Source organism: Malus domestica, chromosome 17 (genome assembly GCF_042453785.1).
Source record: "Malus domestica chromosome 17, GDT2T_hap1".
Classification (NCBI taxonomy): Eukaryota; Viridiplantae; Streptophyta; class Magnoliopsida; order Rosales; family Rosaceae; genus Malus; species Malus domestica.
Window position 1 is genome coordinate 21,051,409 of NC_091677.1, and position 12,656 is coordinate 21,064,064.

The window sequence follows — 12,656 nt, forward strand, 5'->3', positions numbered from 1 at the left end:
AATTTAGTAGATGAATACTTTATTATTGAAGAAATCAATCATGCAGAAGTCGATCTTACAGAGAATTAGTATGTACAAATTCCCACTTTCTCACATGTGTCATTTGCAATTGACAATGAAGATTTAGAAATGGCTGAGACTAGTGCACAACCATATGTTGATGAGCATTTAGCAAAGGTTAATGAAAATATTCAACATCAAGATCATCAAATGGTGCAACAACCACTAAGGCAATCAACTAGAGTGAAGAAACCTACAATCTCGAATGACTATATGTACTTACAAGAAACTGAATTTGATTTGGGAGATATAGATGACCCTCTATCATACTTTCAAGCAAGTTTATGGAAGAAAACAATGGAAGAAGAACTTCAGTCCATGTCAAAAAACAATGTTTGGACTTTGGTGAATTTTGAAGGTGGATCAAAACCTATAGGTTGCAAATGGGTTTATAAAACCAAATGAGATGCTCGAGGTAGGATTGAAAGGTATAAAGCTCGATTGGTGGCAAAGGGTTATACACAAAGAGAGGTATAAACTTTAATGATACTTTTTCTCCAATTTCTTCAAAAGACTCCATGAGGGTAATCATGGCTTTAACAGTCTATTATGACTTAAAGTTACACCAGATGGATGTAAAAACTGCTTTCCGTAATGGAGACTTGGAGGAAGACATTTGCATGGTTCAACCACCTGGATTTGCTGAAAGGGGGAGGAAAATATGGTCTGCAAGTTGAATAAGTCAATCTATGGACTTAAACAAGCTTCCAGACAATGGTATATTAAATTCGACAGAGTACTTGTAGCACATGGTTTTACTGAAAACAAACTAGATGATTGCATATATTCCAAGTTTAATGGGTCTAAGTTTATTTTCTTGGTACTGTATGTAGATGATATTCTAATAGCAGGTTCAAACATGCAATTATTGAAAGAAACCAAGGTTATGCTTAGTTCAAATTTTGAAATGAAGGATTTGAGACAGGCACACTACGTTCTGGGTATAAAGATTGTGAGGGACAAAAAGAAGAAGTTCTTGGGACTGTCATAAAAAGGATACATTGAAAGAGTCTTAGCAAGATTCAACATGGAAGAATGTACCAAAGCTGATGTACCTGTCAATAAAAGGGACAAGTTTTCTCGAGAACAGTGTCCAAATAATGAGTTAGAGAAGAAAAAAATGGATATGAAGCCATATGCTTCTTTGGTAGGCAGTTTAATGTATGCAAACATTTGCACAAGACCTGATCTTGCGTTCGTTGTTGGTCTACTGGGAAGGTTTCAGTCAAATCCTCGAGAAGCACACTGGATAGCTATGAAAAAGGTTTTGAGGTATTTATAAAAGAACAAAGAGTTTCATGCTAGTATGTGGTAGAGAAAATGAATTAGAGCTTATTGGTTACACTGACTCAGATTTGGCTGGGGACGTGGATGAAAGAAAGTCGACTGAAGGCTATGTTTTCATGCTCAATAGATGAGCCATTTCATGGAAGAGTGCCAAGCAAACTGTGATTCTACATATACTATGGAAGTAGAGTTTGTGGCATGCTTTGAAGGCATGAAACAGGCAGTTTAACTTTAGAACTTCATCAATGAGTTGAAGATTGTAGATTCAATTTAGAAACCGATTAAGATGTTTCGTGATAATAGCTATGCAGTGTTTTTCTCGAAGAACAACAAAAGAACTTCAGCTTCAAGGTTGATGGATGTGAAATTCTTGAAGGTTAGGGAAAAATTAGACAGGGTGCAATTATAGTAAGGCATTTGACTATTGATTTGATGATTGCTGATCCTCTAACAAAAGCTTTGCCTATGGTATTTTCAAGTCTCATGTTACTCGAATGGGAATGTTGGAAGCTTTTCAAAAGTGGGAGTAATTGCTGCTGTAGTAAGAGTTTTATTAGAGCTATTGGAAGATGGCAGTGGATTACTTTACAAGGAAAGCATTCTGCAAGAATTTTCTGAAAGCTAAGTGTTTTAGTTAGCTATTCTTGTTTGTTTTATTTGTAGTTAGTTATGATTTTGTTCAATACAATTTTTCCACATGTTTCTGTGATTATTGTTCTAGAGAATAAATTTTCAATTCAATAAGAGTTTGTGAATCATTTAAAGTACTAATAAAGCTGTTGAATGTGTCATAAATGTGTTGTTCATCTGGTAGTGAATGATTTTGAGTTAACAATTTACTGTTAAGACTGATAGATATTTTTTATATCGATTTTGGGCTATGTGAGTGGGAGTATACGTTTTGGTTTACTCTTGTATTGAGATGCATTGCTATAAGCATAAACTAGACATTGTGATTTGTAAGGTGATTTTGTATTCTGTGTTACAAAGGAAATTACAAATTCATTGTTTTGGTTTGTGTAAGCTGGTTGTATCTGTGCACTGGTGTAATTGATAAAAGATTTGTGTGATCACCTTTATGATAGTTTGAGATGATTATCTGTTGTGATGAATCGTACTCAAGTGGGAGAATGTTAAAGTATGAGTATGATTCTTGCATGTCTTGGGATAATTAACATTATCATAAAGAAGTCTTAGTCATGTTAGCTAGAGTAAATCTTATTGTGATTGGGATATTGAGAACTCTTGTATTTGCACAAGTATAAAACTCATTCTAGTAGGAGGAATAATATTCCTTATTGGATTGTAATAGGGCAATTTGTGGATTAGTATATAAACGTAAGCCACTGTTCTCACAAACAACGCTCTCACTTTCGAACCAATAACCTATTCTTGGGAGAGCATTGAGGTTTGCAGAGAAGAGAAGGTTGTGTGCAAGGAAAGTCATGGCTTATACCTCAACAAATATGTCTGTAGGTTAGTTCTCTGTCATATGTGGTTTATCCTTTGTTCTTCATATGCAAATCAATATTGTAATTTAATTGCTTGATTTTTGGTTCTTGGGTTGAGACTTATATTGTTTTAGTTGTCTCAATTTCACTCTTACACCTTCCACTACTATAACTTTGAACTTGATGAACACGTCCTGACGCAACATCATCCACATAATACAACCTTCTCCTCTTAGTACCATGTCCAATGATCGCCCGAGTTCGAATATCCTAAAGTAGACAGAAAGTGGGAAACATTAGCACAACACAGTTTAATTGCTCAATGACTTGGCCTACAAATAATAAATTACTGGAGAGTGAGGGTACAAGCAAGCAATTTTGTAAAGAAAGATTAGAGGTGAGTGCAATAGAACCCGCCCCTATAACCGGCGCAATACCCCCTGTTTGCCGTGATAATGCTATTCCTTAGTGGTGGTACCATAGAGTTGAAGAGGGTTTAATCGTAAGTCATATGATCGGTGGCTGCTGAATCAATGATCCAACCTGTATCATGATTAATGGAAGCAATTAAGGCAGTACTCATATTACTTGGGTCATCGGAATTGTTTAACGAGATCATATTTAAAAAGGATAGTTGCTGCCCAATACTATCCTGATCCAAAAACTGCGCTGATTCCTTGGGCTGGTTTTGGACCATGGTGATGTGGCCCATTGCTGCATCTTGAATTTCATGCCCATCCGGGTTTGATTTGACTATTCCCGGCCCACCATAGTGGGCTGCCATTGCAGCTAAGTTAGGATCAGGGTCGGCCTTCCTTGTTTGGGCTGGGCGTTTGCTTGATTTCCCTTTGATTTGTTTTCCCTATTCCATGAACCATTCAGGGTATCCATGAATTTCGAAACAAGTATCTTTTGTATAACGAGTGCCATTGCAATGAAAGCATTGAAGCTTGTCTTTTTTAGCATTTTCCAAATCCCACAGTGAGTGTGATGGACCTGGGAATGGTTTACTAACCATGGCCACATATGGACCATTGTCAGCATCCTTATTGCTTAGCATAGTGGTTTTTCGTTGTGTTTCTCGCCGAATGGTGTTGATGCACTCTTCTATTCCAGGGACAGGTTTTAATCGAAGAAGCATGCTCCGTACCACATCCAATGAGTCATCGAGTCTCGCAAGAAAGTCGTACACCCTGTTTTTTTGAAGATCTTCCTTCCTACTTTTCAAGCAGGCTGCACACACCATCTTGTTGGGATGTTGTTTGTCCATCTCCTGCCACGCTTTTCAGTTTTGCAAAATAGATGTTCACTGGACGTCCATTCTGCTTTGTTCTTGTTGCCTTGCATTGAAGCTCATAATATTGGGATTTGTCTTCCCGTCATAGAACATCTGATTGACGCTCTCCCAAATATCATGTGCCATTGGTAACTCAATGAATAGCCCTAACAGATGTGGTTCCATAGTTTTTAGCAACTATCCTCGGACAATTGCATCCTCAGTATGCCACTTCATAAACCCAGGTTCTGTTTCATCCACTGTCGAAGTCTTCCCATTGAGATAACCCATCTTATTTAATCCTTCTGCATGAACTTCCATCATCTTCGACCAAATTTTATAGTTCGAATCATTTAGTTTGAATCCGAGACTTGGAGATTCATTTGTACCAGAAGCCGAAGCCCCTACGGGAATAATTGCTACTTCTGCAGCCATCACAGTAGAAAAGTGTCTTTTTTGTGTTTCTGATTTGGGGTGTTTTGCAAGTGAGTCCCTTTTTGTCGGGACACAGCAGCACACACATATAATAGGTTTAGGATTGGAGAAAGATACCATGTCGAAAACCTGGTTCTAATGCTAAGATAACTTTGATTGATTCTTATTCTCATCTCTCCAATATGGAGGGAATATATATACATCCACACCTTGCGGTACAAGGAATAATAATAAAGGAGTTTATGCTAAACTAGGAAGGAATCCCTTTAATCTAGGAAACCAAATTACATTCCAATGCTGATTGATTTATATGACTCACACGTCAACGCCTTTGAGTTATTTCTTGGGAGTTGAAGCCACATATGTTGGTGATCACATGCACCTGACGCAGACCAAATATGCCCTAGACTTTTTAGCACGCACAAAGTTTACAGATGCCAAACCAATTTCTACTCCAATCCCTGCAAGTCACAAGTTGAGTGCTTATGTTGGTGATCCATACAAAAATCCAAAACAGTACAGAAGTGTTGTTAGAGCCCTACAATATTTAACGATTACCTAAGAATACTCATTGGATGGCAATGAAATGCATCTTGCGTTACTTGAAAACGTCATTGGATGGCAATGAAACGCATCTTGCGTTACTTGAAAGCAACTTACAATCATGGTCTTGTATATGAACCTGGAGGAATGCAGTTAAACGCATTATCCAATGCAGATTATGCAGGTAATCCGGATACCCGTCATTCCATTGGAGGTTTCTATGTTTATTTGGGACAAAACTTAATCTCCTGGAGCTTGAAGAAACAGAAGACTATCTCCAGGTCGAGTACAGAAGCCGAGTATAGGCAACTGGCCTACACAACAGCAGAATTGTCTTGGTTAAGGTCGGTGTTCAAAGATCTTCACTTGCATCTTCTGAGACCACAAATATGGTGTGATAATGTTTCCTCGATCGCCTTAGCCTCTAATCCAGTTTTCCATTCCCGAACGAAACCCTTGGAGGTTGATTATCACTATGTTTGTGAAAAGGTGATTCGACGAGAGCTTCAGGTCAATTTCATTTGTTCTCAAGATCAAATTGCGGATTTGTTTACGAAGGGTTTGTCTTCATCACGTTTCAAGCTCTTGGTATCCAAGCTTCCAGTTGTTGCACGACCTGTCAGCTTGCCGGGGGATGTTAGACCGACTCAGGCTTATCCACAATCCAGCTCGTGTTTGAATTCTTCGAACTCATCTGTTAGTCATTCTAGATTGGAATCCTTATCGGAGGATAAGTCCGTTAGATCTAGGTCTCATTTAAATGTTTAAAGTGTGATTGCTGTTGTAATATTTGAAATTCAAAATGTCAGTGTAAATAGGGTTCTTGATAACGCCTGGTGTAATCTACGATTGAGTATAAATATATGCAACCCAGCACATTGCGGGTATGCAAAACTGAACTGAAAAACTCGAGTTCTAAGTGTTACAGAGGGATCAGAATTGCACGACTTTTAAGTGGCTCACAACCTGTAAGTGCAACAAATTTATAGACGACATAATGGATAAAATTTAAAGTAAAAACATAATGGATAAATCATTCTGAAAATAGAAAATGAAATGCTTAGTTGGGAAAAAGCGTGGAGAGGAATCATATCTGCCCACAACTCATAACTACTCATTTGTTTCATATATATACAATGGCTCCTTATAAAGATATCGATGGTGAAAGCCGAAACACCGCTGGATATAGGTGGTCTTCTAAAGAATTACTTCACACATTAAGACAGATAGGGAGCGAAAATGAATAAGAACACCGTGTGCACAACCACGTTTGAGTTCAGAAACAAGCTGCTCGTTGAACCCTTTTCCTATTCCTTTGGTCTAGACGCTGAAGTCGCTTCAGAATGGTTTTCCCCAACAATCGGTTGCGCTTTTGTTTCCTCTTTCTTCTTTGCTTCGACCTCTTTGAGGTCCAAGAAGCTCGGCTGATTGGTCGATGACAATAACCGCGCCCACATTCTGTCAGTTATCACAACCTTGTTCTGCCCCTGGGTCACCCGCTGTGCATGAAAGAACAATCAACTTGAGCATACGACTCAATCACAAACAATGACAATTTATGGTAGTACACGAAAAGAGAAGTTCTCATGCACATCAAATAAATGTAAATTCTATTTTTTGCCTATGTTTTTGCATCACTTGCTTCATATTTCCTGTCGTATTGGCATATTAAATTTTATAGGGGAATGTAACAGCCGAGTTTCCCCACTAATGAATCATATGCTTCCCTTCTTTTACTGAAACCAAGAGTAACTTACATGGAACGGAATGTAAGCATGCCTTCTGTTAACAGGGCCGACAGTGAATCCCGTGTATCCAGCCATCGCACCATGAATGGCACTTTGAGCAAGGAGGGTGCTATATACATTATCAGATGCATTGCTTGGAATTGCACGGATCATATAAGTGGGATCTGCCAGAAATGCACAGCTATTGTTAGGTTATATAAGTTGTACCACCTGGCTGTACGATGAATATCTGTAGAATCAGACAAAAAAAACCAACACTCCACAATCCCACGAAAGACAATGCTTCAGTAAGACGAACCTATGTATTTGAGATTTATAGTCATCTTTCTCTGTTTCGAGAAGTGATCCTACAAGAACATATTCAAAACCAATATATATGGTAAGAAGTGGCATACCCAGAGTCAAGTCACTCAAAATTGTGACGATAAACAATAGCATATGATGTCGACATCATCCAACAAGTAGGCCACATTGCTTTTTGTATGATGTATAAGACCTTGTAATTTTCAAATTTGACAAAGGATGCAAGCAAATCCTCAGAGCACCACCTTCTGGTTATACTAGGACTACTTTTTGGCTGACAAAGATAAAGGGACTGATCGGAAACTGACAATTTATTTGCTTGAGATTGAAAGTGTTTTCTAATGGAGACAATACAACAGAAAACAAGGGAGAAAGGCTACGGACATGCTTACAACAGAAAAAGTGTAAAAAACAGGCAACCACACAAACAAGGGAGGAGGAACAACATTTCTGAAATCAGGCATAGAAATATTGCTAGCATCTTACCCTAATATTTTGCGATAACCACAGACCAACATCTTGGAGAAGCTTATTTCCGGAAGCATCCTGCTGGTTCATGCTTTCAGAAAGAAGCTCTTGTCCTGCACCTTCGGCTATTACTATAACCATGTGACCATTCTCCTTCAGTCTTCTTTCAATATATTCATAAAGTCCACCTGGTCCTTCCATATAGAAAGGCGATTCTGGAATCAGACAACAGTCTACGTCTCGGCTAGCAAGAGTAGCATACATTGCTATGAATCCTGTGTGACAAGAGAGATTCAGAATAAGAACTACGTAACAGTGACTGTTCCACGGTCTACCACACAGTCTCATCAATGGGTGTACATAGTCACAGGTAAAGGAAATTGAAACCCATGTACACATCTAGTCGACATGCAGAGGGCACAGTTAGTACACAGTTAGTACACGTGACTGTTCAGGGAGAATCAAATCAATTGGAGAAGTAAGAGAGCTGATAGTGACCTAATATCACCACACTGGAAGCCTTTTTTCACATTATCTTGTGTGTTTTACTCAAAAATCAAATAATTTTAAGATTATAGAGGAATACACTTTACCACTATAGCGGCCCATTAACTTGACGACGCCGATACCATTCTCAATGCTTCCTGCTTCAACATGGGCTGCACTAATGGCTCGCTGAGCCTCCTCAACAGCAGTGTCGAAACCAAAAGATTTGTCTATAACCTAAATAAAAGCATGGAATCCAAAATTAAGACTGCTTCCAAGAGTGAATGCTATATTTAGATCAAATACATCAGACAAGTCATGCATGGGATAAGGGAGTACCGGAATGTCATTATCGACGGTTTTTGGAATTCCTGCCACCGCTACTTTGAGGCCACGCCTTCTGATTTCCTGCATAGAATAATGGCAGGTAAATAACTCGTAATTGCGCTCAACTTACTTATAATTTCATCCCATATTGTTGCCCAACACGCTCAATGTTGTAGAATCTTCCAAACTGAATTACCTCAAAAATCACCGAAGCTCCTCTCTGAGTTCCGTTTCCCCCAAGTATATAAACCTGACGTGCATAAACAGAGGTAAGTCCATGCACAAAAGTTTTTTGGAGAAAGCAAAGACAACATAAAATGAAATCTGAAAATCTAGAGTAAGATAAGTAATATCGACCTGATTAATTCCTCTGTCCTGGATGCTGTCCACAATCTTTGAGGTATCATGCCCGCCTCGTGATGTCCCAAGGATGGTGCCACCACTTTTATGGATGTCATTCACAACCTTTGCCGTTAAGGGGATTGTATTTGCGGCATAAAACCCTCTGTATCCACCCTGCATGGAGAACATTTACTTGCTGAGTTCATGACACTGTTCAACCGTACGACAAAAGATTATGACGAAATTGAGGGCCAAATTATCCACCAATAGGCCTAAAAGCAGCCCACCGATATAGAATGAGAGGGTGGGAACAAAATGATTCGGAGGTTGAAATTGTCATTGAATACATGTCAAATATGCCTTACTTCTATTCCGAGAATTCTTTTGACACCATACATGTGGTTCAGCCCGCATACTATTTCTCTAATAGCTGTATTCAGTCCTGGACATAGACCACCACATGTCACGACACACGCATGCACTTCACTTGACTCAAAATACACCTGCGAAATATCCAATTGCATGTCATTTGTCTGGAATATATAATATAAGGGCAATAAATAGAGGGAAAAAAATTCGGAATGTAAAACCTTCTGACGTGGTCCAGAGCGTCGGAAGTGCGTCCCCCTCGGACTATCCTTGTGGATAACAATCTGTACAGAGAAAAACGTCCGCATTGACGAAATTGTTAAACATTGAAGTCTTCATATCGCACTGAATATTACTCACCTTTTGGGCAACGGTATCATCCGCATTGACGAAATACTGCCTGGTCAATAGCAAGATCAGTTTTGCGAATTATCAAGATCACAACGAAATGAGTCGTACCAAATGCATTTGCCGTAAATGTGAAGCTAAGTAGCTGAAAGTGTCAAACTTACTTGACACCCGAATAGGAGGGATTGTCTTGTAATGGATTGGGATACGTCTGCAAATTGCCATAAAACGTATGAAAACTTCAATGTTAGATTTCGTTTTCCCTTGCAGCAATTTTAGTAGCTAATGTTAAGCACAATTTTTAGAAACACAATTTATAGAATTTGTTATTCACGGATAATTAAAAATTGGTTTCAAAAATATTTTCACCAAAATACTTTCAATCATTTTGAAAGAACTTCCAAACCAGCCCAAAGTTTTTCACTCTTCGACAAGCACTCCAACCACGCTCTAATTATCATCACTATTTTTGAGTAAATCGAACCTAAGATAATGTTAGTAATAGTAGTTTAACAATATCCTCTTAGCGTTTGAATCTCAGAGTTTGCGATCAATTTATTCTCCACTCGTTAGCGTAAATATATCGTTGTATAACAACGATGTCATCCTAGAACAACTAAAGACAAAACAATCGAGAACCCCATTTCTGTTTACTGAAGCAACAATTAAATCTCAATAAATAAATTACATGGAAAATCAGATTAGTTAAAACTTAAAAACGCAACTTAAACAAGTTCCAGAAAGAACAAAAAAGAAAAAGAAATCAAAGCTCTTTGTACTGGATCAGACATTCAGTCATCCCAAAACGCCGCGTTTCAGTTACCACTTAATACGAGGAAAAATAAAAAAAGCAACCACCACCGCAACACCAAACATGCAAAACACCAACCAGAAGAAGAAAAACAACAACAACAACAAGATCGCATGTTTTTTTAGCAGCTACAATTATTAGATTGTTATTTTCTCACAAAAAAAAAAAACAATCAAAGTATATATACAAGTAGCATATATAGTACTATAACACTGATAAACTGAGTAGTTTTTCTGATCATCCAAACAGAGCATTAAGAAAGAGAAAAGTACGTATAAGTAGCAGGGGAAAGAGAGAGAGAGAGAGTTACTGGGAGATCGGGGATGTAATCAACTAAGTGAGGAACATCTTCGAGGACGTAGCCGCAGGGGCCGGTGGCGGTTTTGGGCTCGGAGTTGTCGGAAATTGCCATGCTGCCACTGGAACGGTCGTTGGGAGTGGAGGCGGGGAAATATGGAGGGTGATCGGGAGTCGCAGGGTAAGAGTGGTCGAAGCAGCGGAACCTGGAACTGGAAATTGCCGTATCTCGACTACAAAAATGTAATGAGACAGCAGGGCGTATTTGTAGCCGTTGATGTTGATTAATCAGACAGCTCCCACCTGTTGACTTGGAAAATTTACCTTTTTTTACTGCGGCTTGTTTAATGTGAATTTCTTTGGGAAGAATTTAGAGAGCTGTATTCAATTGAGAATTTGAGAGACTTTAATGAATTTATAAATCTATGAATTTTTATGGAGTTTAATTGATTTGTAAATATTTCATATAAAATTTTGATTCAATTCCCTTGAAACCTTATAGAGAGATTTGAGATTTGTAGATGCTTGAAATACATTACGAAATCTCTTCAATTCCCTCTAATTCTTCAACTTTCTCAAATTCTTTAAAATCAATTTTGAATTGAATACACATAAAATGTATAAACTTCTTTAAAATCCTAATTGAATACACCCGGATTTCTAAAGATTTTAATAAACTATCTTAAAATTCTAATTGAATATAACTTAAATTTCAGAGAATCACTTAAAATCCTGATTGAATACTTATAGATTCATTAAAAGAATTAAAATCTCTTAAAATCCCAATTGAATATTAGAGAGTTTGAAAGATTCAAGATCATTTTTTGATTTATTTCTAGGTTCAAAACTTGAAATATGTTTAGCATGGATGGGTTTGTCAATTCACATCTAAGTGCCTACTTTTTCTTGGTCGAAATTTATGTCCCTACTTATTATATTAATAATAATGATGGACTGATTTTTTCTAGAGAGATTGTTATGAAACTGGTTTATTATTATTTAAACGTTTTATTTTATAAATTAATATAATTTATGCAATGAAAGTATTACACATTTTTGTATTAGTGGCGTAAGAAGTTACAAATTAATATAATGTTACTGAGTGGAAGTATTACACACTTTTGTATTCGTAGCATAAGAAATTACAAATTAATATAATGTTATGCAGTGAAAGTATTATACATTTTTATATTATTGACATAAAACGTTACAGTGGTATTGAATGCTTTTCACCAAAGCATATCTCCTTTCTTGGTAACTTGTATTTAAATTATCTATGTAGTAGGTTCTACACTTTACTAAGATTTATCTTAAAACTGCTTTAATCTAAACTGGACCGTGCCTACTCTTATAAAAAAAAAAGGAAAAGAATCATAGCCTAATCCTTTTTCTAGAGATCCTAGGGCCCGAAATTCAGACCGTCCCTCGTATATCGTGCGTTAGTTTTTGTTAGGTATTATTCATATTTAATTTTAAATTTTACATTTTAAAATGATTTCTTCTAATTACACGATATACTATGGACGGTCCGGATCACGGAATCCCTAAGATCCCAAAAAAAAAATTCGACAAGTATCATTTTCCCTAAAAAAAGGGTATAAATTGAGATTCAAGTACTAATATAAAGCTCTTAAATAGATATATTGTAACGTATGGTGGTGAACTTGACACTTGTTCCCCAATATATAATTTATTTTGTTGTAATCAGGTTTAGAGATTTAATTAAAAACTGTTGTTAGATGAAGTTGGGGAGCTTAACTATGGAGGCAGATTCTCTGCCCTTTTACTTTCGGTGTCCTTCTGTTTTATGTGGGTCAATATTTTATATTATTGTTTTTATAGATATAATAAGATAAAAAAAATAGTAATATAAAATGTTGACGTGATTTAATCGTGACCACACAAATGGAAGAGTACGAGATGACACGAAAAGTGAGAGGGCAAAGAATCTGTCTCCCTTAAATAATTGTATAATGACATGATATTATATTCTCTACCATCATTACATTCATGTGGTTGCAGTTCATCTGTCTAATAAAAATTTTCGAACTACATGTAAGATAAAATTTATACTGTTGGAGTTTTGACACTTCAAAGTGAAATAT

General features: G+C 37.1%; 1 protein-coding gene across 1 annotated transcript; it reads right to left on the reverse strand.

Moving 5' to 3' along the window:
- Positions 1 to 6,116: 6,116 nt before the first annotated feature.
- On the reverse strand, positions 6,117 to 10,802 carry LOC103439064 (ATP-dependent 6-phosphofructokinase 3-like). The gene is made up of 13 exons (XM_008377614.4): positions 10,565 to 10,802; positions 9,608 to 9,654; positions 9,456 to 9,495; positions 9,317 to 9,379; positions 9,092 to 9,229; positions 8,742 to 8,900; positions 8,581 to 8,634; positions 8,397 to 8,465; positions 8,165 to 8,294; positions 7,590 to 7,846; positions 7,099 to 7,147; positions 6,810 to 6,964; positions 6,117 to 6,551 (listed from the first exon to the last, which is right to left on the reverse strand). The coding sequence occupies exons 1-13, from the start codon at positions 10,664 to 10,666 to the stop codon at positions 6,360 to 6,362; spliced, it is 1,455 nt and encodes a 484-aa protein (XP_008375836.2). The 5' UTR covers positions 10,667 to 10,802; the 3' UTR covers positions 6,117 to 6,359.
- Positions 10,803 to 12,656: the final 1,854 nt, after the last annotated feature.

Bases quoted from the DNA above. Each gene is read 5' to 3' on its own strand.
- LOC103439064 (XM_008377614.4), bottom strand. From the start codon at position 10,666: ATGGCAATTTCCGACAACTCCGAGCCCAAAACCGCCACCGGCCCCTGC. The intron at 9,380-9,455 runs GTGAGTAATATT...TTCTCTGTACAG, and splicing joins ATGATACCGTTGCCCAAAAG to ATTGTTATCCACAAGGATAG. The intron at 8,295-8,396 runs GTACTCCCTTAT...GCTTTTATTTAG, and splicing joins CCGTCGATAATGACATTCCG to GTTATAGACAAATCTTTTGG.